The 27,972-nt window shown below is 36.7% G+C and overlaps 1 protein-coding gene across 13 annotated transcripts in view; it reads right to left on the bottom strand.

Annotated features, from left to right (window-relative positions):
- Mrgn1 (Mahogunin ring finger 1) overlaps window positions 1–27,972 on the bottom strand; it is a 109,869-nt gene that overhangs the window by 8,918 nt on the left and 72,979 nt on the right. For 3 of the 13 annotated variants that reach the window (XM_067109081.1, XM_067109077.1, XM_067109079.1), the window contains exons 9-12: window positions 18,465–18,585; window positions 17,795–17,986; window positions 16,701–17,027; window positions 7,742–7,762 (exon numbers count right to left, since the gene is read on the bottom strand). In XM_067109081.1, the coding sequence (XP_066965182.1) occupies window positions 7,742–7,762; window positions 16,701–17,027; window positions 17,795–17,986; window positions 18,465–18,585 (661 nt within the window). Of the gene's footprint in view, window positions 1–7,638; window positions 7,763–16,700; window positions 17,028–17,794; window positions 17,987–18,464; window positions 18,586–27,972 lie in introns of all 13 variants that reach the window. The other 10 variants (XM_067109082.1, XM_067109078.1, XM_067109080.1 and 7 more) reach the window with 5 other exon arrangements.

The raw sequence follows: 27,972 nt of genomic DNA, 5'->3' as shown, positions 1-27,972 counted from the left end.
GGAAGAAATATCTTCACAGGTGTGGAGAGCCTTTGTATTGACATACTTGTGAAGGAGATCACTAACACCATTTTTAGAAAAAACAAAATTCTTTACAATGTACCACAACAGAACTTATCATTGAAGAAGAATAAAACTTGAAATCTAACTATGAAAAACCCAAAATACCAATCAAAAGATCTTTGAGAAATATAATGTGTTGTACCACTTAACGTTCCATATTGGAGGAAGGTCCCACACCTACTTGAGAAAAACCACCATTACAAGTCACTGTCAATAAGGTACTATTTTTAATCATTTTGTGCAATAACATTAAATGAGACCAACTACGAAAGAAACTACACATAATACTAGTATATTGCAACAACCTTCAGATGACTTGCATCTCATTCAAAAAGGGTCCCTTTAACCATAAGACCACTTAAAAACAACCAGTAAACTATCACTCATCACCAACCTCATCAAATATGGGGTGGGAAATAAGGCAAATTTGCTTCACCTATGAAACCCAAAACTGATTTTTCAATATGAAAAAAAAAAAAAATTACCATAAAAAGACTACCAATCAAAATTTGACTTCAATTCATAGATAAAGAGATGGAACCTCAAATATACAAGAAATTACAGGGACTAACACGCCTAGAGGCTCTGGCACCAGATTGACTACCCAGGATGAAGTATGTCTGGCAACTCTACATCTCCACATTCTTTTCAATTTATTTCCTTTTTCCCAAGGCCTCAATGTCATTAGCTGGAACTGCATGAAGATATACGCAGCAAATACCACAAACTGAAACTCATACTACTGTAACTAAGACTGAATTTCCATCATGTTTTAAAGTGTTTAACACTCAATGGATGTAGGCTGTTTTTGAGTGTACACTACATACGACAGGCATTGCATACTTAATATATACAAGGGATAAATATGCAGTGAATTAGCCTCAATTACCACAATGAAAGGAAGCTTATTATAAGCAATTCCTCAAGAGGAGAAAGTCATAAGAAAAAGAGAAAAAGCCTGTTACAAAAAATACCTAACTTTTGTGCAATGTTATTTAGTAAAATATGCTTTGTTTAAATTTTGTATGTCCTCTTCTTAACCCCTATTGCTAAATCTTGATGCTGACTTTACCCATTCCTGTTTGAAATATTGCTCTTGTATGTGGGATGCTTCATCTCCTTTACACTTCTTGGCAGGACTGAACTAAGGCAAGAAAGCTGACCAATGGTCCTCCCCTGCCTCTCCCCTCAATCTTATTTCTTCTAATGCAAGGTGGCTTCTCAAACTCTTGTTGAAAAGTACTATTTCAGCCACTGCTCCAGTGAAATATGACTATGAAACTATCTTCACAATTTCCATATCAAATTGGATGACCTTGCTGACGGTTCATACCATTAGGCACGGTGAATATGCAACTGACTTTGATTGCATGCACATTCAATATAATAAATAAACACGCCTACAAAATAAATATTTTCCGATTGAGTAATGTAAGCTACATCAACATGCAAAACACTGACAAATATTTAAGCATCAAAATTCAATACACTGCAATCACACATTAGTGAATAATTCTCTACTAAAATACAGCATTTCTTCAGCCAAAGGTACATCGCTCTGCCTTCTACTTTCCATTCATTCCCTCTGGTCTCTTTCAAATTAACTGTACAACTTCATTAACTTTATCTTGCTATAATTTTCAAAAACCATTTGAGAGCAAATCCTTAAGGCCTAAGAAAGCATGGAAAAGATTTGGTGGTCTCAATGACTAAGCAATAATAATAATAATATCAAGTTCATGAATGGGAGCATTTCACAGGTGAACAGTGGGGGCTTCCCCTGATAGAGAGAGGTCTTGTTCTTTGTTGACCATAACTTTGCAGCCTTATACAGATACTCAGCATTCAGCTCATCTACCCTTAATGGGGTAGTATGACATCAATAAGAAACAGAGGTTTTAAGGTAATATGGACACTTAGATGTCCACTAAAATCTCAAGTTAATTTAACAAAAGTATGTATAACCTACATTTACTTGAAAACAAAAATTACTACCTACAACGTAATTTAGCTTTCACTGTCGCACATACTCATTTAAAAATGAAAGTCCTCAAGTTAAGCAGTCCTAATCTTTGAGTTATTTCTTCTCCTACCAGACTTTAATTGTACTGTATTTCATAATGAAAATTGTTAAAACATGTTTCTTGCTTAAATATGTCTTATATTTTTTGGATAAGGCAACTCTCATTTACTAGTGCAATTTAAACAAGCATTAAAATATCCCCACAACCAAAAATACAGCATTGTCAATCAATAAGTCTGGGAATGGAATCATACTATTCCAACAGAACTTGGCATAAAAACAGTAAATCTAAAATATACCAAATGACAATTATTTAAAGAAAAAATATTCATATTTTTAAATTTTCCTAACTCTCAATACACTCTTGTTAATGGCAGACCCACTATCAAGTTACCATTATAGAGAAGTTAAAAGATAATTGATATAACCCTTGGTATCATACTGTACTACCAGATGATGATTGAAATCATATCTTTTACTTGGCTGAATATACAGGGGTATATAAGGTACTGTAGTATTATTATTATTATGGTTTTTTATTTTTTTATTATTGTTTTTTGGGGTCTATCACAGTTATCCTGTTTGACTGGGTGGTTTTTATAGTGTGGGGTTCCGGGTTGCATCCTGCAGGAGTCCATCATTTTTCCCACTATGTGCACTGTTTCTAGTAGCACATTCTTCTGCACGGGTCCTGGAGCTACTTCGGCATCTAGTTTTTCCTGGTTCCTTTTCAAGGATCTTGGGATCATGCCTAGTGCTCCTATGATTATGGGTACAATTTCCACTGGCATATCCTCTATCCTTCTTATTTCTATTTTCAGGTCTTGATACTTATCAATGTTTCCTCTCTTTCTCATCCACTCTGGTGTCCCATGGTATTATTATTATTATTATTATTATTATTATTATTATTATTATTATTATTATTATTATTATTATACGTTACTTAGACAACAAGAGTCTAATTTTTGGACAAGCAGTATTGTTCTCTGCCACTACATTTTATCAGTTCTCTTGATTTCTTTTCTGCCTATTTCCAACTTTGCCACACAGTACTCTAGTTTTCACCCTTTTAAGCAAAGTTCATAGGCCAGGCCTTGGAGATTATATAATTGGGACTCAGTGGTCTGTAATACTATTATTATTACTAAAGGTACTATTACAGACCACTGAGTCCCAATTATATAATCCCCAAGGCCTGGCTGATGAACTTTGCTTAAAAGGGTGAAAACTTGAGTATTGTGTGGCAAAGTTGAAAATAGGCAGAATAGAAACCAAGAGAACTGATAAAATGTAGTGGCAGAGAACAATACAGCTTGTCCAAAAATTAGACTCTTGTTGTCTAAGTACTGTACTGTATAATTTTACTACTTTACTGTCTTGCACTTTATGCCTCATTTCTTATCAGGTCTAGGCCTTCATTTACAATCTTTTTCTATGATTTCCTTAACCTTCTTACTGGACTTCATCCTGCTTCTTTCCAAATTCCTTTCTCTTACCAACCATTCCTTGGCCTATCACATGACCAAAACATCACAATCTTTGAGATCTCAGATTATTTTTTAGTCACTGGATGACAAACAACTCTACAGTTTCCTTGTTTGTACACTGACCTTTCAATCACAATCATACCATGAATCCTAGCATTTAATGCTCACTTATTTTCAAAATCTTTTAATTTTCTTTGTCACTGCCAAAGTTCCAGCAGCATAGAGTAATGCATATCTTATGCATACATCACTAGTTTTTTGCTAGGTTTACTAATTGGGTACTTTTATTTACCAGTATTTAAGCAATCTCTGTCAAACTTAATCAAGTTGTTTTTATTATTTTTCTAACTACCCTTTCAGCACCCGCTCCACAGTTCAACACATACCCAAGGTAATAGAAATGTTCTACCTCCATTCTCTGAAATGCCCTTCCATCATAACATGGTGATTCACCTTCATCTCTTTCTTGTGTGGTCTTCATATATATTTGAACATCAAAATTCTCTTAATCCATATGTATTTTCCAATCCTAAGCTTCCCTTGTGACACCACCTGTATCATCTGACAGACATTGCTGAGTTCTCCATCGCACCTTTCCTACAAAACTTTTCCTGATTACTTATTTCCTTTGCTTCCTTTCTAGACAACATAAGCTTTTTTTTTTTACTTCGAGTAGATGTTCATCCCCCTTTTCTTTCCCTTCCACTTTTCCATAATTTAAATATTTATACAAGCTTCTCCTTTGATTCTGCTGTTAACATTAGGTCATCTGCATATAGCCTGCCTTCTTCTACTAATAACATAAACAGCAATGGACTTGGGGCTGATCCATGATGGACAACACCATTTACCTCAAAATATTTCTGATACACCTGCCAGTCTTCATTCTAGATCACTTGTTTTAGTATAGTAGCAACACCACTTAATGTACCTACATACACCTACTTTTTTGATATCTCCATACTCTGTCTACTTTTTAAAGATCCACAAATACATGACATAACCACTTCCTCTTTTCATGGTTTTTTCTTGTGACTGCCTTATTGTAAACAATGCCTCTGCTGATTTCTCTTGCATAAAACCTTTTTCTTGTGACTGCCTTATTATAAACAATGCCTCTACTGATTTCTCTTGCGTAAAATCTTTTTCTTGTGACTGCCTTATTATATACAATGCCTCTACGGATTTCTCTTGCATAAAACCTTTTTCTTGGGACTGCCTTATTATAAACAATGCCTCTACTGATTTCTCTTGCATAAAACCTTTTTCTTGCGACTGCCTTATTATAAACAACGCCTCTTGATTTCTCTTGCATAAAACCAACGCCTTATTATAAACAACGCCTGATATTCTCTTGCATAAAACCAGACTAATAACTCATTCATTTTTCTCAGCCTTTCTCCCAATCTTTTCCCAATATTATTACTGTTATACTTTTTGGCCCTCTTCTGGTCCTAATCCTTCCTTTACCAAGTTTTCATGTTCTGGTTAGCCCATCAATGAATTCCTCTTCAACACTTTTAGCAAATGAATTGCTCCAGATGGTCCTAGGGCTGTTCAACTTCATTTTCATAAGGATCCTCTTCAGATATTAGATTGTCTATTAGTCCATTATACCAACATCCTCTGGTTCATATTTGTTCACTTCATTCAAGAGGTTTTACAAAACTCTGCTTCTATAGTTCCATGAATTCCTTTGCTTCTATGTAATTTCTCCATTTTCATCTTGTATATAATTTGTCCTTTACACATTTTTATTTCCCACAACCTGAAAATCTTCTCTTTTACTTCTGCTATGTCAAGATTCTGAATTCCTTTCTTCCAACTCTTCTTGCCCTAAACACCTGCCTTTCAGCATTCCTCCTCTTCCCCTCATATACCTCTCTATCCTCCTCCCTGCTTGTTATCTGCAAGAGTATGCAGACTCTCTTCTTTTGTACTGCACTTGTACATCTTGATTCACCATCATGTTTCTTTTACTCTACATCCTTCCTCAGTATCACACCACACACATCTGCTGACTTTAGTACCCCTTCAGAAGTTTTTAACGACCATTTTTTGCAACTACATCTGCTGACACTTTTTACTATGTTTTTAAATATTCATTTTTCAGTTCCATAAATTTTTTCTCTTCATAAAGATAATTTTTTTCTGAAAATTACCATAAAATCAGCTTGCAGTAGCCACTGTTGACTTTAGCTGACCAAACTAAATCTACCTCACACTCAGCTTTCTCTTAATTATAATTTAATTTGAGTAGTTATTATGAGATTACTTCTTAAAATAAACCATCTGCTTTTGTTGGACCCTCCCAAACAATCTGTGTCTCATAAAGATGATACTATACACACAAAAATTGCTTGTAATGATTATCTAATTTAGCAATATTTCACTTTTGTAGTTATTATTTCTTATGATGAAATACTTATTTCTGTTGGGCCTTCCCACAGCTGGCCATCTATAAAAGATGTCATAATCATCATAAATGATTTTATACTGGCTTTTCCTTCTAATACTTTTAGTCAACTTTTTGGTTTTTATGGAGATATTACAATTTTAATGTCATCAGAATCTGAAAGTATGTACAAAGGACTATAACAAAATTTATAGTTTTCCTGTAGATGACATTATTTAACATCACAGACTCTGAAAGTATGTACAAAATACTTTCAATAAATTTCTAAAATTTTCGTACAGACAACGTAATTTTATCACTGGAATCTGATAGGGTTTATGGAAGTTTGACAATCTAGCTGGAAGAGTAAGCAGAGTCAAAAAACACAAATGCTAAAGCGATTGGTCAAAGGACCACTGAAATGAGCCTTTAGTGATGTCTGCTGTATGCTGCAGTGTGCATAAGCACCCCTTAAAGAGAAATTCTGCCAAAAGATATATTGTAGACTAAGACAGGTAAAATTTCACAAATGCCTACATCATCAAAAGATAAAGTAATTGCTGTGAAAGGCAAAGTAGAAAAGTGATGGAACAGCAAGGTCAGGTGAAAAGTGCAATCGTTAGCAACTGCTGATGATCAGGAAGGTAAAATAAAAGGAGTATTTCTGAGATATGAAGGTTCCCATTCAGAAGATGTCACTTCCATTTTTCAAATACCTTTGCTCATTATTACAGTGATTCAAGAACTGATTACCCATCTCCAACCAGGAATGATGGTGGTAATAAAATACAAGGTTTGTAATTCATAAGAACTAATTGAAAAGTTTTCTTGAAGGAGTGGTAAATAGTAAAAAAAAAAAAAAAAAAGAACCAAAATATAAAAACTTTGAGAGGTCGCATCTAAATCAAATGCAGATTTACAGATAAGACCATGATTTATAAAACTAAAACAAATTTCAAATATTACAAAGCTTCTCTTAAAGACTACCACTAATAATTTATAATCTAAATTAATGAGTTTTCCATGAGCATGAGTAGAGGCAACAACTATGTACAAATTTCTAAAATATTCAACAAAACTCCCTGAAAAGAAAAACTTATTACAGATATCTTTATTATTCTAAAATTACATAATAACAAGTTAAGCCGATCCCCACAATGGTGCCTTACAAGTGTACTGTAAGTGGCATGCATGACATATACGTGCAAACTAGTATGCATAATAGGACATGCAGAGCTTAGGTTTTAACAAGCAAGCAAAATGAAAAGTATCAACAAAAACTAACTGCAACACTCACACCCACCCAAACATATGTACCCACACACACACATAAATTACTGTATGTGCATAACTTAACTGGAAGTACTGTACAATGCCTATGTAAGTGCCAAAGTGGGAGGCATGATGTTATATCTGTACAATAAATCATGCAAATACAGGATACCACACAGTGACATAAACTACACTGATAAACAATTACTGTATAACCTACAATTAATCCTCAAAAACAGGGCTTCTACAAGTTCTAATTTACTTCTATATATTAAAGAGTACTTTCTAAATACCAAAAATAAACAGGTAGTTTGTTTTGACATGAAGCACACACACCCACACACCCACACACATCTACACCACCACACTGACATACACACAACATAGGGTCTTACTACAACACAATAACGTGGCTTAGGGCATCAACTAATGAAGAGCGGGGAGGGTTAGCGTGAGTCACACACTATCTAGGGGGTCAGAATCAGCGGCGCTCATCACCTCTTTTTCTCCTTCCAAGTCCTCCAGGTTCATGGAAAGAAGACACAAAGGGTTAAATTCCCTTCCACTAATAACATGTCTTAAGAAGGTGACATAGCAAGGGTAATTTTTTTATTTACTAGAAACTGCATTAAATACTTGTTAGGTTGTTTCAGGGTTAGTGAAGACTGTATAGCATAGTAATATTCTTAATTGGATGCAATGTTAACCACAAAATTTATACTCTGGCCAAGCAAACCCATAACTAGAACAAAACATCATAAAGTAGTGTAGTTTTCAGGCACAATACATTACAAAAATATGATTACACTCATCCTTAGGCAGGCATGAAACAACTCTAAAATACAGTAGTCCATTATAACTATTACAATATGAATTACCATAATACATAAACTATTTTTGCATACTCCAAACAAACCCTGGAATTAAGCTAGTAATGAGTTCCAATATAATGGAAACCCATAACAAAAAAAAAAAGACAATGGTTCATTGCTACTGAGAGAAACAGCATGCTTTTGACCTTTCTACTAAATCTGATAAACTTCCATTATGCTCTGACAGCATATGAAACAATTTTCAGAATGCTACTCATGGGAATCTTACTGTGAAAGGAAAACTATCTAAATAAGTAACTACAGCATAAAAAACAATAATAATGACTGGCAACAATGACTCAATATTTTTTCCACTTGTGAGCTACTGTGTATCTCATATTACATATGCAACTTTGCAAAATGCATAGCTACTTACTATACAATAGAGGATCTGGCTTTAGAAAATTCAGCTGAGAGAGAGAGAGAGAGAGAGCTACTGATAGCCCATTTCATGCCATTAGAATTCAGACATGACTGAACTAAAATATGAGACCCAGCAGGTAATGGAGGAGTGTTTCAAATAAAAAAGGCAATAATAGAAAAAGCAGTAGGAATATTCCTTCTTGAAACCTTTATATTTTATGGTTACATTACAGAGATCAGCAGGTTTCCAAATACACCCTCCAAAATTCTTAATTCCTTGAGGATATAGTTGTTGAGTTCATCTATTTTCCATCTGCTAAAATCCTATCTCTCTATAATTTCCCTATTTGTAATATGATCTTTCCACTGCACCCCAACCATGAATTTTAGAATCCTCTATTTCTTTGCTAGTGCCCAAGTCTCTGTCTTCTCTGCTTACTAATGGGATACTTTTATTTACAAGCAACCTAGCACTGTCTTTCCACTTTACCACAGTTCTTGCTGCTCTTTTCCTTGGTGCCTTCTCAGCACCTGCATCACAGTCCTGAATGGCCTTAAGGTAGTGTAAATGTTCTGCCTATTCTAAGGCTTCCCACTCCAATACAACACGGTACTCCTTCTCCCTCTCTTCTGCATTTGCTCTTATACATTTCAAGCATCAAAAACTCTTACCCCATATACATTTGCAGCATAGAGCATTTCCCCTAACACCATTTGTTACATTTCATACATAACATTGAGTCAAACCCCACACCTATCCCACAGCATCTACATATGAATTTCCTTTGCTTCCTTTCAATTCCCCATAACCCTAGCTCTGCTAACACTGATTTTCAGCAGTCTCCCTCCCTTCCACTCCATGTCTTTTACACATCCTTCAGCTTCTTCCTTTGATTTTGCTGTTAATACTAGGTTATCTGGATACAAGAACTTCCATGGGTCCTACATTTCTGAACCCTATGTAGTTTCCTACATTAAAATGATAAACAGCAAAGAGCTGTGCCAATCCTTGGTGCTAATACTTGCTGTCTCAAAATTTACCAAAATGCTATACTGTAGTACTGTGCTTCTGTAGTTGTCACATAATAAAGACACCTCCATTTTTTTATTCCTTTGCCATGAAGCCAAAATGACAATTGTCAATCCTAACAATTTTTTCTCAGAATTTCTATCTGCATTTTCCCCAACATTTTCTCAACATGTTAAAGCACTTTAATGAATCACCATTATATTTGTATATTACTACTGTTATCATCTTTTTCCCAATTTTATGGTCTTCCCTCTTCCTTTATCAGGGCTTCATGTATTTTGGTCAGCTTCTGCTCATCTGCTCATTATTCCTGATGATCCTGGGATTTGTCCCATTTGATCTTCCAAAGGACTCTTTCAAACTCTTACACCATTACATTTTCTGCTGATCTTTCTATCATGCCAACATCCTTCAGTTTGAATGAATTTTCTGGCCTCAGATTTTCAAAATACTGTTTAGATGGTTCCACTCTTCTCTTCTCTGCCACTTAAAATTCCTCCATTTTAATCTTTTATATACTTTGACCATTTTACACTTTCTCATTTTTCCTATTCCATTTGCTATCCACGCTGAGCTTTAATTCTGTTTTTCCCACCTCTGCTGTCCTGGATATTTTTCTTTTCCCTCCGCCATGTTCAAATTCTGATACAGTTCCTTCCAACTCTTTGCTGTCTTGGATATTTTCTCTTTTCCCTCTGCCATATTGAGATTCTGATTCCATTCCTCCCAACTCTTTGCTGTCCTGGATATTTTCTCTTTTCCCTCCGCCATGTTCAAATTCTGATACAGTTCCTTCCAACTCTTTGCTGTCTTGGATATTTTCCCTCTGCCATTTTCAAATTCTGATACCCTTCCAACTCTTTGCTGTCTTGGATATTTTCTTTCCCTCTGCCATATTGAGATTCTGATTCCATTCCTCCCAACTCTTTGCTGTCCTGGATATTTTCTCTTTTCCCTCTGCCATGTTCAAATTCTGATACCTTTCCTTCCAACTCTTTGCTGTCCTGGGTATTTTCTCTTTTCTCTATAACATGTTGAGATTCTGATTCCACTCCTCCCAACTCTGCTGTCCTGGAAATTTTCTCTTTTCCCTCTGCCATTTTGAGATTATGATTCCATTCATCCCAACTCTGCTGTCCCAAATATTTTCTCTTTTCCCTCTGCCATGTTGAGATGCTGATTCCAATCCTCACAACTCTTTGCTGTTCTGGATATTTTCTCTTTTCCCTCCGCCATGTTCAAATTCTGATACCTTTCCTTCTAACTCTTTGCTGTCCTGGATGTTTTCTCTTTTCCTTCCGCCATGTTCAAATTCTGATTCCATTCCTCCCCACTCTTTGCTGTCCTAGAAATTTTCTCTTTTCCCTCTGCCATGTTGAGATTCTGATTCCATTCCTCCCAACTCTTTGCTGTCCTGGATATTTTCTCTTTTCCCTCTGCCATGTTGAGATTCTGATTCCATTCCTCCCAACTATTTGCTGTCCTGGACACTTTCTCTTTACCCTCTGCCATGTTGAGATTCTGATTCCATTCCTCCCAAATCTTTGCTGTCCTGGATATTTCCTCTTTTCCCTTTGCCATGTTGAGATTCTGATACCACTCCTCACAACTCTTTGCTATCCTGGATTTTATATCCTCTGCTATGTTGAGAGTCTGCTGCCATTCCTCTCAACTCTTTGCTGTCCTGGATATATCCTCTTTTCCCTTTGCCATGTTGAGATTCTGATTCCACTCCTCCCAACTCTTTGCTGTCCTGGATATTTTCTCTTTTCCTTCTGCCATGTTGAAATTCTGATTCCATTCCTCCCCTCTCTGTGCTGTCCTGGAAATTTTCTCTTTTCCTTCTGCCTTGTTGAGATTCCGATTCCATTCCTTCTATTCTGATTCCAATCCTCCCAACTCTTTATTGTCCTGGATATTTTCTCTTTTCCCTCTACCATGTTCAAATTCTGATACCTTTCTTTTTAACTCTTTGCTGTCCTGGATATTTTCTCTTTTCCTTCCGCCATGTTAAGATTCTGATTCCATTTCTCCAAATTCTTTGCTGTCCTGGGCAGTTTCTCTTTTCACTCTGCTATGTTGAGATTCAGATACCATTCCCCCCAATTCTTTGCTGTCCTTTGATATTTTCTTTCCAATCTGCCATGCTGAGATTCTGACACCCGCCTGTTAGCCTTTTTCTTCCCTCAGCATACCTCTATATTCTTTGCCAAAGCCTGCATTCAGTTCTGGATGTCACTCAGCATACTTTTGCTGCCCTTTGTATGCCTACTTTCAAAGGATTGCATCAACTTCATTTCAGTGCTATATCTTCTGACACTTCCTTTATACACCTGTTCTGCTTTTTATTTTTCAGTTTTAATGTTATTATTATGACAGTCTCCCCTTTTTTCTTCCCCCCACAATCAAAATACGTTCACAGCAATATTAATAATTCCTTATGTCTAAAATTCTTAATACCTTACAAACACATAGCCAGTAGACCACTGAATTATCATTCTTAACTCTCATACAGGTGGCTTCTTAAAAACAGAGAATGCCAAGCATGAATAATGGAGACAATGGAAGATTTGGTATCTGGTTATGCCTAAAATTCTCAACATCTTAAGAATAAGGAAAGGTGATAATTATTACAAGGGCTGATAAAACATCTGCCACAGCTGCCAATCTTCCATTTCAGAAAATAGAAATGGTGACCTCATTTTTAAATTCTGAAAGGCAACACAATACTGTTGATACAAGTGTAATCAACAGAGACTATATAAATACTTGTCTCAGATAAGTATACCACTTGCAGAAGTGTTTCCTTATCATCACTCAAATGTCATTAATAAGCAATTCAACCCACAACCACTTGACTAAAAATTTACACCTATCGGCAATATTTCCCATCATTCCCTTATGCCTGAGAAACTTACATACCCTTATCAAATTTCAAAAAAAAATTTTCTGTTCTTATAGTGAGAAGGATGGTGGGAATGTAAGTGAATTCAGAGGGTACAATCACCAATAAAGGCAATCAATCTCCTTGTTCAGTGAAATATGGAAATCAAAGCCATACCCATACACAAGTAGAAAAATATCATTGAAGCAATTGAAAAGGCGGCAGATACAGTGCTGAGAGTTGAAAGCTTACATGTTTATCCTAAATACCACAATTTAGTAATTAAAAGGAAAATGTATACGTTGTAATGAGAAATGAAAAGAGCCAACTGGGGGTTAAATACTAGTTAAATGTTATGCCAAGTATAAAAACTCTAACTCTCTTACTTCTATTGTGTAATATATCCAAGATCTCTCTATTGCATGTAAGTATAGTATGCTATTACTGTCTAGTGCACTTTTTAAAAATAAAACTTTAACTTCCACACCTAATTTTCACAGTATAATGTTTTAACTTCTGGAAAGATGTCTTTGTCCTTTCAATAGCAATGTAAACTAATGAGATATCTTGTAAAAAAAATGCTATCTGATTTTCCATAACCATCTTAACTTTTTAAGGACTTGGAACATCAAATTTCTGATAAAAACTACAATTTTCCTTGAATTTTCATAAACCACCTTAAAAGAGATCACACCATATTCCTTTATGGCATGTAAAAGAGAACAAACACATGACTTCATAGCAAACACTATTCCATATCTGTAACAATATCAAAATCCTACAAATGGTAACACTAAAATCTTTAACCCTATATATAATTCCATTTAAATGTTAAACATGTAAAGATTGTTAGTAGCTTTGATAACTGAAAACCAATACCCCAAGCAGTCATCCCAAGTAATCCATGACTGCATGCTGGATTATCTTTCCCAGCATAACCAAGCAATGGCATACTACCAAATAGTAATCTCACAAAATGCTTATTTTGGGAGCATAAACTCACATAGCACTGGCTGTAGCATTACTATTTATGGCAATAGTTTACCGAACAAAGTAAAGCCATCAAATCTTAATCTAAAATGCATATTTTCACATAAAGCTCTTGAGAAGTAATTCTTGCAAAACTGCTTGATTGTAAGCACCTATCCAACCTATCAAGGAGGAAAGATCTTCAGTATTTACCATAAAAAAAAACTAATCACACAACTGGACTAAAAATTTATATAAGGTTCATACAAGGGAGCCTGGAGGGTGGCAGATCCAAAGTAACAAAAAGAAACACCATTAAACTAAATATGCAGGCCATCAAAGAACATGTTTATTCCAAGATCGTACTGATCACCAGTAATTTTTTCCCAACAGCATGCACGGCAAATTCTGCATTTTCATGTGCAAAATACAATACAGTTTCAAACAAATCAATGAGTCTGTTTTTTTTATGATCCTTAATGGGACATCATATAAATACTATGGGATGAATAACTGAATTTCTTTCAGTGTTAAATATTTAGCAGAATATCCTACTGGATTGTGCTAATTTTGGTACCCATCAACACCCTTTAAGCCTCAGCAATCAGTTTAGTACGTACTGTGGTTATGTTTTAACAGAACTATAAATGCAATTTTTCTTTATAAACCTACTGATCATGTCTTATTTCAAAGGAAAAATATCTCCATCACACCATGCTGAACATTCCCACTGTGCATGCCTGTACCCAACATATAACTAGTGATCACAGCTCATCTTATTGCTTTTCCACATCACCTTTGTGATGTGCCAGCCTATTTTTTACTTTAATCATTCCTCCTTGTCAATTGTGTTAATTTTATGCCCCTTATTTCCTCTTGTAAATTCAGTTTAATTAGTAATTGTTTAGTCTGTGCATACAAAGGGAACTAACATTTTCCTGTCTCCCAGTATGGGACTTTTCTGTGAGCTCTTGTAATTTTATGTTCATATAGAATGAAGTAATTTATTTTTAATAATTCTTTTTTCATTAAATGGCTGTTCCTTAAGTTTGGGTAGATTTACTGTTACATCTTTGTTTTTTTTAAGACAGTAATATGTGTTTGTTTATATCAATTATATTTTCTTTGTGTTAACATCAGCTTTGGATTTTCTGTTTGTATGAATTCAATCTAGTTTTTTGTATATTTGGCTTTAGTTCTTTCTTAATGTACGGGGTGATCAAGTTTACATTTATGTTTACAGTCTGGAAACTGTGTAGCCTCATGTGCAGCAATATGGGGTTGCTTGTTGTAATCAAGCTCACAGGCTAATGTTCGTCAATTCAAGCAGCCTACTTATGACAACAACTCAGCATAAATGTTAGGGCAATATTTTCAAGCAGGGCTTGCAGCTCCATGTCTTCTGTAAATAAAGACCTCTGTGAGTGTTCATCTTGTCTGAATTAACAGCATTTGCCAAAGACAAAATGCAATGTATGTGTAAAGAATGTTATCTGGATCAATGGTTTCTTCTTGCAAAGAAAAGATCTTAGAAATGATGTTTTCCAAAAATGCCAACAGATATGTCATTAGCCATTTCATCTTACGATAGGGCATCAGTCTCCTTTCACTTCTTCATCAATTAGAATGCCCTTTGTTTCATGGTGCTTTGGCTCAAGGCATACCTACACCTTCTATGAAACCCCTGACTTGTGCCATGGTCAAGAAGACCTCACATAACCACACACGACACAACTCCATAAACAACCTGTGTCCTCAGTCCAAAGCTTCACTACGGAGACAGAAGTCAAATTTTCCTTTGGTCCTTTTCCACTTACTCCAGGTTGTGATATTCCTTTGTTACCTTATCTGAATATAGCAATAACTACTTTTGTGCTGCTCTCCTCACTAGTTTCATCTCAACTACTCCCAGCTCACACCATGACAGCTCACTTTCCAGAGACAGAATGCAAGCCTCCCCAAAAATGTGACCAGGAGTTACACTTGCACAGCAACCAGTAATGCACTAGGAAACTCCTCATGAGGCTGCCATCTTGTATTTATAATATCACTACAATTATAATTGCAGTAACAACATGCCAGTCTATAAAAATAATAATAATAATAATAATAAATAATAATAATAATAATAATAATAATAATAATAATAATAATATTTTGAAAATGGGACAAGACCCAGCTAAAACTGGACATAGCCATTAATGTTATTTCATGCCTCAGTATTATTATTATTATTATTATCAAAAGGTCACCGACTTACAAATCACAAGTTTCCTTTGAATAAAAAGCCCATAATAAGGGAATAAGAAGGAACAAAGAGAAGAAAATAAGTAATATATACAATGCAAGCCAGAAAGATTAATGGAATGGTGCATGGCTCTTTAAAGTGATATTACAGCAATTTCTAATTTATCAGCATTAGCATCGATGGCACTGACTGGAAGATCATTCCACAGTTTTATAGTACATGGAATGAAAGTTGCTGGATTATCAATTTCTGCAAAGGGAGTAGTGTGCACTAATTCTTGCAGAGCAGGCACTCTAGACACTGCTAGAAGTTTCCTGGTGGAAAAAATTTGAGGAAGATATCTTAACATTTATGTCTTTTCTGTGCTGTGCCATTCCTGAGAGTCATAGTCAAAATGCACCCATTTCAGTGCTGTCTACAATCACACTCTATCAAGACTAGATCCAATTTGTCTAAGTCTGTCTGACAGACTTCATGCTGACTGTACTTTGGCGGACCATATATCAAATCAATGCTCTCTTCAATACTTGTACACTTTCCACAACACAGGTTTTATCCAAACTCTCATTCTTCTTTACTAGGTGGATCTCAAACAATACCACATATTTCTGTCTTGACCGTGGGACCAGAGAAATTCAGTATTTCTCCAACACAGCCTGGCCTGAAGCAATCAAAATCTACAGGTTTGATGAACCATAAGGATGTAAGGTCTTACTTAGTGGAGATTCAAATAATAAATGACAACACAGACAAGTAAGGAGGCACACAAAAATCATAAAACTAACAATTTAAAATTCGGGACTTAATATGATCTACCAAGACCTGGGAAAATTGCATCTGTAAATCAACAGCTTGTACTTTATTGGAGCAAAAATAAAAGGACATTTGTTAACTTAGTACGGTTAGTTTAGACTCACAGAAAGAATAGAACCCACATTATATGACTTACAAGATTAACACCTAAATCCTTGGAGAAAAATGAAAACCATTTAATTCTAATTTGTTATGACACACATCACAAGTCTGTCATACTTTCTTAAAATACTGTTTTACACTAAATTCCTCTAAGAGAGATAAACTTGAGAACTTACCTTTCTTGGTGTCAAAATAGGGGATCCTGTGACTGTTTGGGAAATGTCATCGCCTTCCTCTTGTTGTGTACCAATTCCCACAGCAGAGTCCATCAATCCAGTTAGTGATTCGGAGGTTTCATCTGCATCAGGAATTTCTTCTTCTATTTCTTGGCTCTCATCCCCTTCATCATCAATTTCAGCCTCTGCTTGGGGTGCTCTTGGCTCATCCACAGGTTCAATACAATGTGCACCCTGAGATAAAGCCCTCACACTGCTTCCATTAACACCTTCAACCTCTGACCTGTCCTCATCAAGTAGACTTCTTGTTTCTGCAGGATCCACAGGCTGATAAAGGTAAATAAACAGGTTTATGAATGGTGCAGGTTAAAAGTTTATCAAAGACTGTTCAGAGAACTTGAAACTATAAACAAGGGAAACTAAAGTACAAAGGCAAGCAAAAAGATAACAGATTAAAAATACAGTGCTCATCAACTTCACAAGAAACAATTACCATGGGCACCTTCCTCATCTACATAAAACTAAGAAGATATTCAATAACTTCTGAGTTCCCAATCTTGCTATCAATTAATACTGTGATAGAAAAGTAAAAAATCAATGAACACTGCTGGCAGAATATAAATTCACTGCTACAGCCTACCTTACTCATATCAGCAAACTACAGATACACAATGCTACCTTACAAAACGTATCAAATCTACACTAACATAATCACATTAACCCTTTCACTTATACCAGGCAAGTCTTAATTACTTGAACCTTCACATTACCATTATTGTTACAAATACTTGGCTTGCACAATGCATGTCCACCCTAGCATAACAAACTAAACCTTTTCGGGAAATGACAAATTTTTAAACCTACTAAAAATTCCTTAACATTTGGGACAAAGAATAAACTTAAATCTGTCAAGCCTATTTCTGGTGTCATTACTCTGGGGAAAGGGACTTAAAGTAATTAGCCTTCACACAGTGAAAGGGTTAGGATGACAAGAGGGAACGAGGACAGTTAAGAAAAAAAATATGAGACAGTAGATGGACAAAGTAACATTATCCTTAACATTAACTATCAATAGAAATAAGTGACTTCCACACCTCCTTGTTTCTTGGACACCCAACTTCATTGACAATCTTGACACTATCTTTGGATCCATACTGTTGCTGTTTTTCCCTGGAATGCTTACGACCTGTCTTTCTCTTTGAAGGAGGAACAGGGCTGGTGGCATTTTCACTCTTTGCATTTGCAATATCATCAGACTCTTGTGCAAGAAGAACAGACATGCGCATCTTGGAGGAAGAGAGAATATTGCTATACACTGCGCTGCAAATTTACAAATCTGCATACTGGGAACTAGAGTTACTGCTGTATTTAAAGTGAATTTCATGCTTTATGATAAATATTAACTAGAGATAATTTAGTCATCTCAACTCCATTACCAAACAAATTTTTTAAATATCTCAGCATTTTATTGGGACTATTAAATCATTTAATAAAATACAGAGATAAAATTATAGCAAATGTCTCTGTCCTTCAACATACAATTATAAATGTTGATATTATTCAGACAGTAAGTGGTTAAAAAATAAAAAGAAATTTTCACACGAATGAGGAAGTACAATATGAAGCAAGATACCTCCCACATGGGCAACTCTGCCACCGTTTGTGAAAGAGGTCAATAGCAGACATTAAATTTAAATAAGAGAAGTTTACATCTTTATAAGATTTTAGAAATCCAGAAATCTAAGTAAAAATAGAAGTGGCTACCTCTGTTACTAAAGATGGTGGGTTGCTGGGTTCACATGAGCTAGGAGGTCTTTCAGTCTGCGTCGTAGAGTCCTCAACAGTGCCAGCACCTGATCGGACAGCCATGTTCTCAATAAAACATCTGCAAAATAGTCAGAAACAGAAATACTGTATAATAAAAAAGCTCCAATATAGTGTGCAATATTTGATAAAATCAATTGTACTGATAAGAGAATGTCACAACCACAGCTAGAGAGGGCATATATCACTTGGACTCTTTTCAGAAATATTAAACTTCCCAAAATCTCCAGCATTTTTTTCATGACTCCAACACTGAAAATATTCTTGACCTAGCCTTTACCTCTAATCCTGAGAACTAATCTTACTGTGTTTCACCTCCCTGATTCTTGTTTAACAACTGAGTTACTGTCACTTCAACTTTCACATCTACAACATTCATTCCCTTTGTTTCTTGTTCAAGAAACTAGGGACTTTTTATTCATTTCTCCAAGGCAATTGATGTACTCCATAAACCATATACTTCTATGTAATATATCATATACTTCCATGTAATATAAAAGTAACCTTAATACTGTAGTCTATGCTTTCCTATTACTATTTTGTTAATACTGTAGTCTATGCTTTTCTATTACTATTTTCATTACTGATAAGTTTAACAAAATGACTGAGTAGCGTGTTTCCTAAAGACACTGGACAGCAAAGTACATTACAAAGATTAAACCCCTATGACATATACAACAGTACTTGATGCACTCTTCTCAAGAGTTCCTTGACTAAACAGTATCCATCCTGCATACTGCCTTGACCATCCTGTAAAAGCAGGCTTCCCATTCCTGTAGACAGAGCACTAATGACCACGTGTTTTAATGCCAGTTACTCATCTTTGTCAATCAAATACAATGGACCCCCACCTATCTGCAGTTCCAGATTCACGGCTTCATCTATTCGTGGATTTTTCTATGGAACTTATATGCACATTATTTGAGGAAAATTCGCCTATTCGTGGTATTTTTCAATAAAGAAATATTCACAAATTACTGTATTTTCATATAATTTTTGTGACACAATGCACTTTTCATAATAAAACTATTAAAATATTCAGCTATAAGCATTTTTTGAGGGTTCTGTGGTTTTGAACTATCAAAATAGGAAGTTGTAAGCATTTTTAGAGGGGTTTTAAGTATTTGCAGATTTGAGCTATTCACAGGGGGTAGTGGTACGCATCCTCTGCACATACTGGGGGTCAACTGTAATTAATTCTTTCAGATGTGGGCAAATTGTGAAGGACAGAATTAAGCAGTTTGATCTACGTTTCTGTAACGAGTTGTTGCTCGTTAAGCAGTTTAAGATATAATTGTTTAGCATCCTTTACTACCTAACTATTTATTTATGTAAATAGCTGTTATGATAATTATCTTACATAAAGTTAAACCTTACTGTTAAACCTAAAGCGCAGTATTCCTTTGGAGTTTGGAGCATTAGCTTACGTTCATGGCTCTACTGTATATTTGACTTATACCAATAAAGTCTTGGATTATTATGAAGAAGGTTTACTCTCCAACGTATCACATGGTGGCAGCGGTATTTTAATGGACCCATACGTGCAGAAATACCAGGATGTCTTCGTTTCACAGTCTTCCGCCACCCGCCAGTTTCAATGTGGATGATAGGAATGCAGCAGAAAGGTGGAGGGAATGGCGAGAAAGGTGGAAGTGCTATGCTGTCGCAACAGAGTTAAGTAAAAAGACTCCCGAAGTGCAAGTTTCTGTGTTACTTACAGTTATTGGGCCTGAGGCTCATAAAGTTTTCAGCACATTTCAACTTTCTGATGAAGATCGGAAAGATCAGAATGCAGTGCTGGCAGCATTTGAAAAATATTTTCACCTGCGAAAACACTGCATTTGAACGTTACCGTTTCAATATTCAGGCACAGATGGATGGAGAATCTTTTGATCAGTATGTAACGGCTCTGTGTCATATAGCGTTGGGTTGTGATTTTGCGAATATAACACAAGAAGAAATATTAAGAGACAGGATTATGTTTGGCATTTCGGATGATAAGGTCAGAGATCGTCTTCTTCGGGAAAGGAATCTAACTTTGGAGAGAACCTTAGAGATTTGTCGAGTTAGCGAGGTATCTATAGCACAGCAAGAGGAGATCAACAGAGTATTAGAAAGCAAGGTTATTACTGTATCTACAAAGCTGAAGGATCCAGTTGGAAGAATGAAGCCAGTGACGGATGTTCATCGCAAAATGGAAAAAACGGACTGGATTACTGATGGTAGGTTCTGTGGTAAAAGTCACAGGAAATTAAAGGAAGTTTGTCCAGCTTGGGGTAAGTGGTGCATAAATTGCAAAAAACTTAATCACTTTAAGCTTAAATGTCCTGCATTAATGGTGCAACAAACGAATTTGAAATCGCTTAATAGCATGAGGGAGGCTGATTTGGAAGAAAACGACTCGTCATGTATATTCACAGTGAAAACAGTAGCTAGTATCAAGATGAGTAAGGAACAAACTGTTACACTTAAAGTTAGTCCACTGCGCTACATAAGATTTCAGATAGACTGAGGAGCAGATTGTAATGTACTGCCACTCCATGTGTACCAAGCTGCAACTAGTGACTCAGAGTTGAAGGAGGTAGGGCCGTCTTCAACCACATTGTATGTTTATAGGCAAAAAGGCATTCATTCCTTTGGCAATGTGTGTATTCGTGTTTGGCGGGGAGTTCGTACCATTAATTTGAAATGTGAGTTGTTGCAGGGTCAGCGATTTCATTCAATTTTGGGTTATCAAGCATGTGTGGCGCTTAATATTCTGGAAATAAAGGATAATGACCAGATTAATCCTATATGTGACAAAGCCTTGCACGTCAATTCAGCCTGCTCACAAAGGAACTTCTGATTGAGCGGCATCCACAAGTTTTCAGAGGTGTTGCCGGTAAGCTTGATTACAGTTATAAAATCAGAGTTAATAAGTCTGTTAACCCAGTGCAGCATGCTCCTAGAAGGGTACCTGCAGCAGTACGTTCCGTCCTGCAAAAGGAACTAGATAAGCTTGAAAGTGGAAACATAATTGCTAAGGTACAGCAGCCAACGGAGTGGGTCTCCTCCTTATTAATAATACCTAAAAAAAATAAAGAAATACAAATTTGCATTGATCCAAGGGATCTAAATAAGGCAGTGCTTCGTGAGCACTATCAGTTACCAACACTGGAAGACATTGCCTCTCGTCTTGCAGGAGCTCGTGTGTTCACAGTCTTGGAGTGAAACACGGTTTTTGGCATGTGCCTTTGGAGGAGGAGAGCTCGTACTTAACAACTTTTAATACTCCATTTGGACGTTACCGCTGGCTGAGAATGCCATTTGGAATATGCTCGGCACCGGAAGTTTTTCAGCGTTGTATGCATCAGCTGATTGAGGGACTTGAGGGAATTGAAGTAATTGCAGACGACTTTTTGGTGTATGGAAAAGGAGCTACTGACAAAGAGGCTATAAATGATCATGATAGAAATCTTCAGTCCTTTATCAGGCGCTGTGAAGAGCGAAACGTGGTACTGGGAACTGATAAACTCCAATTGAGACAAACTGAAGTTTCATTTATGGGTCATGTAGCAACAGACAAAGGATTAAAACCAGGACCTGAGAAAGTGAAAGCTTTAGTGGAGATGCCAGCACCTAAAGATGTTGCAGGGGTACGAAGATTTCTTGGAATGGTGCAATACCTAGCTAAATTTCTGCCTAAATTAGCTGAACTGACCGCTCCTCTGAGGGATCTTCTGCACAAGAACTCTGAATTTGTGTGGCAGGATGTTCAAGAAAAAGCTTTCAAAGCTGTTAAAGAGGCAGCCAGTAAAACACCTGTTCTACGTTATTATAGTTTAATTTCAGAGGTTACTATTCAGTGTGATGCATCCCAGTATGGAGTTGGAGCAGCCCTTTTGCAGAATGGCCAGCCCGTGGCTTTTGCATCCAGAAGTTTGTCAGAGGCAGAGCAGCGTTATGCACAAATTGAAAAGGAATGTCTAGCTATTGTTTTTGCATGTGAAAGGTTTCACCATTATGTATATGGACGGGACAAGGTCACGGTGCATTCTGACCACCAACCACTGGAGTTAATTTTCAAGAAACCGTTAGCAGCAGCCCCAGCTAGGCTTCAGAGGATGTTGCTACATCTGCAGTATTATGCTTTGGAGGTTAAGTATGTCAAGGGAAAACGCATGTACATTGCTGACACATTAAGCCGTGCGTTCTTGCCTAATTGCTCTGAAAATTCTGCATTTGTAAATTACCTTGAAACTGTAAAAAATGAAGCTACAACACTGATCCGAGATACCTTGATGATCACAGATGACAGATTGCAAGAGATAAAAGCTCACAGTAGAAGTGACAGTAATCTTCAAGCAGTTGCAAAAATGATCAGAGAAGGATGGCCAGATGCTAGAAATAAAGCTCTGAGTGTGCTAGAGCTTTTTATAATTATAGAGATGAACTGCATACTGAAGATGGTTTAGTGTTCAAAGGAAATAGTTTAATTGTTCCTAAGAGTCTCAGGAAACATATGTTGGACATTGCACATCAAGGACACATTGGAGTGGAGGGTTGTCTAAGAAGGATGAGAGAAGCGCTGTTCTGGCCAGGAATGTCCTCAGATCTGAAAGCATTGGTTCAACAGTGTGATGCTTGTTTGTCAATTAGAGACCTTCCTCCTAAAGAACCGATGAAAAGTCATGAGTTTGCCCTTCGTCCATGGTCAAAAGTAGGCGCTGATCTATGTTATATTGATAATCGGATACTCCTTATAGTAGCTGATTATTTTAGCAGTTTTCTTGAAGTATCAAGAGTAAATAATACGACATCTATTGCCATTGTTAGAGAACTACAAATTATATTTTCTCGTCATGGAATACCGGACCAGTTAGTAAAAGATAATGGGCCACAGTTTATCACACCAGAATTCCGTTCTTTTGCAAAGACATGGTCTTTTGAACACATTACTTCTAGTCCAAGGTATGCACAATCAAATGGAAAGGCAGAGAATGCCGTGAAAATAGTAAAGAAAATGTTCACAAAGTGTAAACTGACTGGAGAATCAGAGTTTTTGGCTTTACTTAATTGGAATAACACGGCAACAGAAGGCATGTTGACTAGCCCAGCCCAAAGACTTATGGGTAGACGTTGTAAAACTATCATGCCCTGCATGTCATCATTACTAAAGCCTAGATATCCTATACAGCAAGATTCTTTAGTTATCTTGGAAAAAAAGGACAAGCAGGCCCATTACTATAACAGAGGGACACGTGCATTGAAGCCTATACCCGCAGGAGAGGTGGTACGCCTCAGACTACCAGGTAGTAAGATATGGACTCCCGCGCTTTGCATGGGAGAAGTCGCTCCTAGATCTTACAAAGTCAAGGTGGGAAATAGAGAGTATAGAAGAAATCGACGGCAGTTATTGGCTACAGGAGAGAGATGTTCGGATGACTTGGAGAACACTGAGGTTGATACTGACGAGCAATTGGACGATAATGATCTGGAACAGATCTTACAAGAGCAGAGTTTGATACGGAGCTGCAGTCCACAACAGAAAGAAAAGAGTAAACCTGAGCTGAGAAGCGAAGATGCCTGTGAGCCACTTGTCGTTAAAGAAGCCTATTTGGAGGACGATGTTCTTAAGACATCCGAGCCTGAAATCCAAAATAGACGTTCAACACGCTTCAAGAGTAAACCTAAATGTTATGGCATAGATGATTACTGATAGTACATGTACATTAAAGTTTATTTGTATATTAATGACTGTTTTAAGCATTTGTATTTATATATATTTATTTTATTGATTATTAAACTAATTTACTGTACATGCAAACTTCTTTTGGAAGAAGGGGAGATGTAACAAGTTGTTGCTCATTAAGCAGTTTAAGATATAATTGTTTAGCATCCTTTACTACCTAACTATTTATTTATGTAAATAGCTGTTATGATAATTATCTTACATAAAGTTAAACCTTACTGTTAAACCTAAAGCGCAGTATTCCTTTGGAGTTTGGAGCATTAGCTTACGTTCATGGCTCTACTGTATATTTGACTTATACCAATAAAGTCTTGGATTATTATGAAGAAGGTTTACTCTCCAACGTATCACAGTTTCAGACCATTCCTTTACTACATATATATAATGCTCTGGTTTCTTTTGTGTATCCTGATGAATCACTAAACCAGGTGTATTTTACCTTCAAAAGGAAAACTGTTAACAAATTTGCCTCAACTTCTTTCACCTCTCAATGAGGAAAAATACAAATAATTTCTATTAGGCTTCTACAGATACCCATAATGTTTAGTCTCTGTGAGGGAAGCACCACTTATAGTATGCCTTGTGTGGTACACATAGGTGTTACTAAAGATTCCTTGGAGCGTCTTGGGTATTGCCTTCACTGCTCTCTGGTTGTCCCCGTTCTTACCAAATTTGGCTGTCCAACTGTTTGAACTTTATGCTGCTTAAATTTTCTCCTTTGTTAAGAACAAATAATCAGTATGTGCCCTATGACAGTCCAGCAAAGAAAATATACTTCCATAGCACATAGCCTTCTGGCAAATCCCCTTAACTGACTTTAGTTTTTGCTTAAACACAGTTTTATATGCATAATTTATGACAGAGCAAATATGTTAAATATGTTTAATATGTTAAATAATCAGAAATTAGGGCAATAAAGTAGCAATATTAAGCCATTCTAAGCAATCTTTCCTTCTACTACAAGAACACAGATGAGCCACTTTTAAGTAGTCCATCATGATTCAAATTACATTAGCTCTTTTCTTAAGACCTTTCCATTTCAGTCAAGCATGATCAGCAACAAGCAGGATATGCAGATGGCCTAGAATTTGTGAAACTAATTATAACTGATGTAACGTAAAATTCATAATCGCGCAGAAGTATGAGGTTCAAAAGACGGGCCAAAAAAATGGGATGTCAATTGCCAAATTCATATAACACTTGGATTATTAAGAGATCTCAACCCCTTGATCAAACAAAGGTGCATACAACATCTGAATGCCTCATTCTCACTATTTCCTTAACAATTCACTTCCATAAGAGCAAGTAAATGCAGGCTCTCCCTCAAATCCTACAGGTTCCTTATCACTCTACACCTAACACTGCTGTAATTTCACAATACTGTGTACACTAATTACTACCTGCAGTTATGATGAAGCATACACGAGTGAGATTACTGGTTGCAAGCCAAGAGTGGCAATATAATTGAAGTGTGCAATTTCAAATCATTATGCTGTTTACAAGACTTCAAAAATAAATATGCAACACAAAGTGTACAAAAATTATTCAGCTAATGAAATACTACAAATATCTTTTCACATATCTCTCTTTGGGATGTAATTGCTGCAGTACAATATATGATGAATCACATGACAATAAGTCATGCCTCAGTTAACGGACTTTACCTGTTCCAGAAGGATGTCCTTTAACCAATATGCTGTTATACAAAGCAAATTTTCCCCATAAGAATTAATGAGAATTGGAATAATCTACTTAAGACCTCCAAAAATACACCAAATAAAAACATTTTAACAGGAATTTCACAAGCCTACCATGCAGAAACTTAACACAGTATATTAAACTTAATATACCAACTTAATGTACAGTACCAAAAACTTAATACTGTATACCAGTTTTTTAGAAGTAATTTGTATTTTTTCTTGGTGTATAAACCAGAACCTTTTATAAGAAGAGATATCCTTCAATGTGAGCTGGGATGGTTGTTGAACACGATAAGGTAGTTAACTGGTAGGGGTGAGTGGAGGAATACCCCTCACTCACCTACCAACACTAACCATTCTTCCTTTACTTGCAAATTACTTCTAAAAATTTAGTATTTATTCCTATGGAAATACAAACTATCGCCTTATAGAAATGAATATAGAATTTAGGCCAAAGACCAAACACTGGGGCCTACGAAGTCATTCAGCATTGAAACGGAAATTTACAGTAAAAGGTTTGAAAGGTGTAACGGGGGGGAAACCTCGCAGTTGCACTATGAATCAATTATTAGGAGAGGGTGGAAAGTAAGATGGAAGAAAAAGAATATTAAAGGAGGTACAGTAAAAGGAACAAAAGTGGCTGCAGCTAGGGGCCGAAGGTACACCGCAAAAAGCCTTAAGTAATGCCTAAGTGCAATGCATGAGGTGCACTGATGGCACTATTCCCCTACGGGGTCCATCGCCTTATATGACAGGAGACTTACTCCTTAGGTGGGAGGCTGTCTGTGCCAAGTGACTGGAGTTGAACATCAACCAGAAATGTCATGTTCCCAGTTATGTATGCAATCAGTGGATGTCATGACTCCTGTGACCCCTCCCAGTTTGGTAAGAAGATTGATCAGAGTATTAGGCCCTGGGCCAAAGTACCCTTCATTAAGGGAATGGTATTCAAGTAAGGAAAAACAGAGAAACATGAAATCTTCTGTGACAGAAGTCACAGCAGAAGGCAGCTATTCCAGGCAAACCCAAAATTGGTTCACCAAGTAGCTCTCCTATGCTTCCCCTCCCCTTGTTATAAGGGAGAGTGGAGGGAAATACATTTTAGACACTGTGCTACCATTCGGTGCTCAATGTGCAAGAACCTGTCTCTAGCCCAACCCAGCTTATACTTCAGCCTAGATACTGATCCAGAATGGAAATTGGGGAGTGAGTCCAGTCACTCTAAGCTAAAGTACTCAAGTGAGATACTAGTCTGTCTCGGCAGAACTGAGAGCCTACACCTCCTGTAGGGCAACCACTGCAGGCCCCGAGAAAAAATGTAGAGGCTGTGAGCAAAATTCCTCCTGTTAAAATGAGGAACAGGATGCCTACAATTAAGACACCTACCCTCATTGCCCAGAGGCACCACAAAGATCATCCGAAAGGGCTCAAGTCAGTCCTACACCCTGACTTCATGTATTCCCAAATGAGTAGAGAGAGTGATGTCCTCCCCAGAGGAGTTACAAACTCGCTGGGAACCTCACAAAGCTAGAGAGGGAAGGATGTTACTGGGCACCTCCTCCTATGTAGCCTAAGACAAAGAAGAGGGAGCTGGTACATCAGCAAAAGAGCCAAAATCCTTTATGAAACATCTTAAGGCATGAAACGGAAAGTAGAAACACCTCATCCTTAACCACCAATTGAAGTCAAAGTGGGAAAGTCAGAGAAAAAACTCTTGAAATCTCCCTTCAGAGCTGATTAGTCCTGAGACTCAGCTCCACACTCAAGAAAGGAGCAAAAAGAGAAAGAGCGAGACATGGCGCCAGAACAAAACTCTTCACTACTCTTCACCGAGACTATGTTGGTCAAACATACCATCTTGAGCGAGAGCTCTTCAACATGCTTTGTCCAACATCTCATAAGGTGCTTGGATTAGGTTGCAAAAGACTGGTTCACCCCCCACTTGAGAGAACAACACAACTGATACAGGAAAAGCAAGTCCTTAACAACCTGTCAAGTAAGGATACCACCACCACTG

This window comes from Macrobrachium rosenbergii, chromosome 9 (genome assembly GCF_040412425.1).
Source record: "Macrobrachium rosenbergii isolate ZJJX-2024 chromosome 9, ASM4041242v1, whole genome shotgun sequence".
Classification (NCBI taxonomy): domain Eukaryota; kingdom Metazoa; phylum Arthropoda; class Malacostraca; order Decapoda; family Palaemonidae; genus Macrobrachium; species Macrobrachium rosenbergii.
Note: the sequence above shows the minus strand (reverse complement) of the source record. Positions and strands in the feature narration are given on the sequence as shown.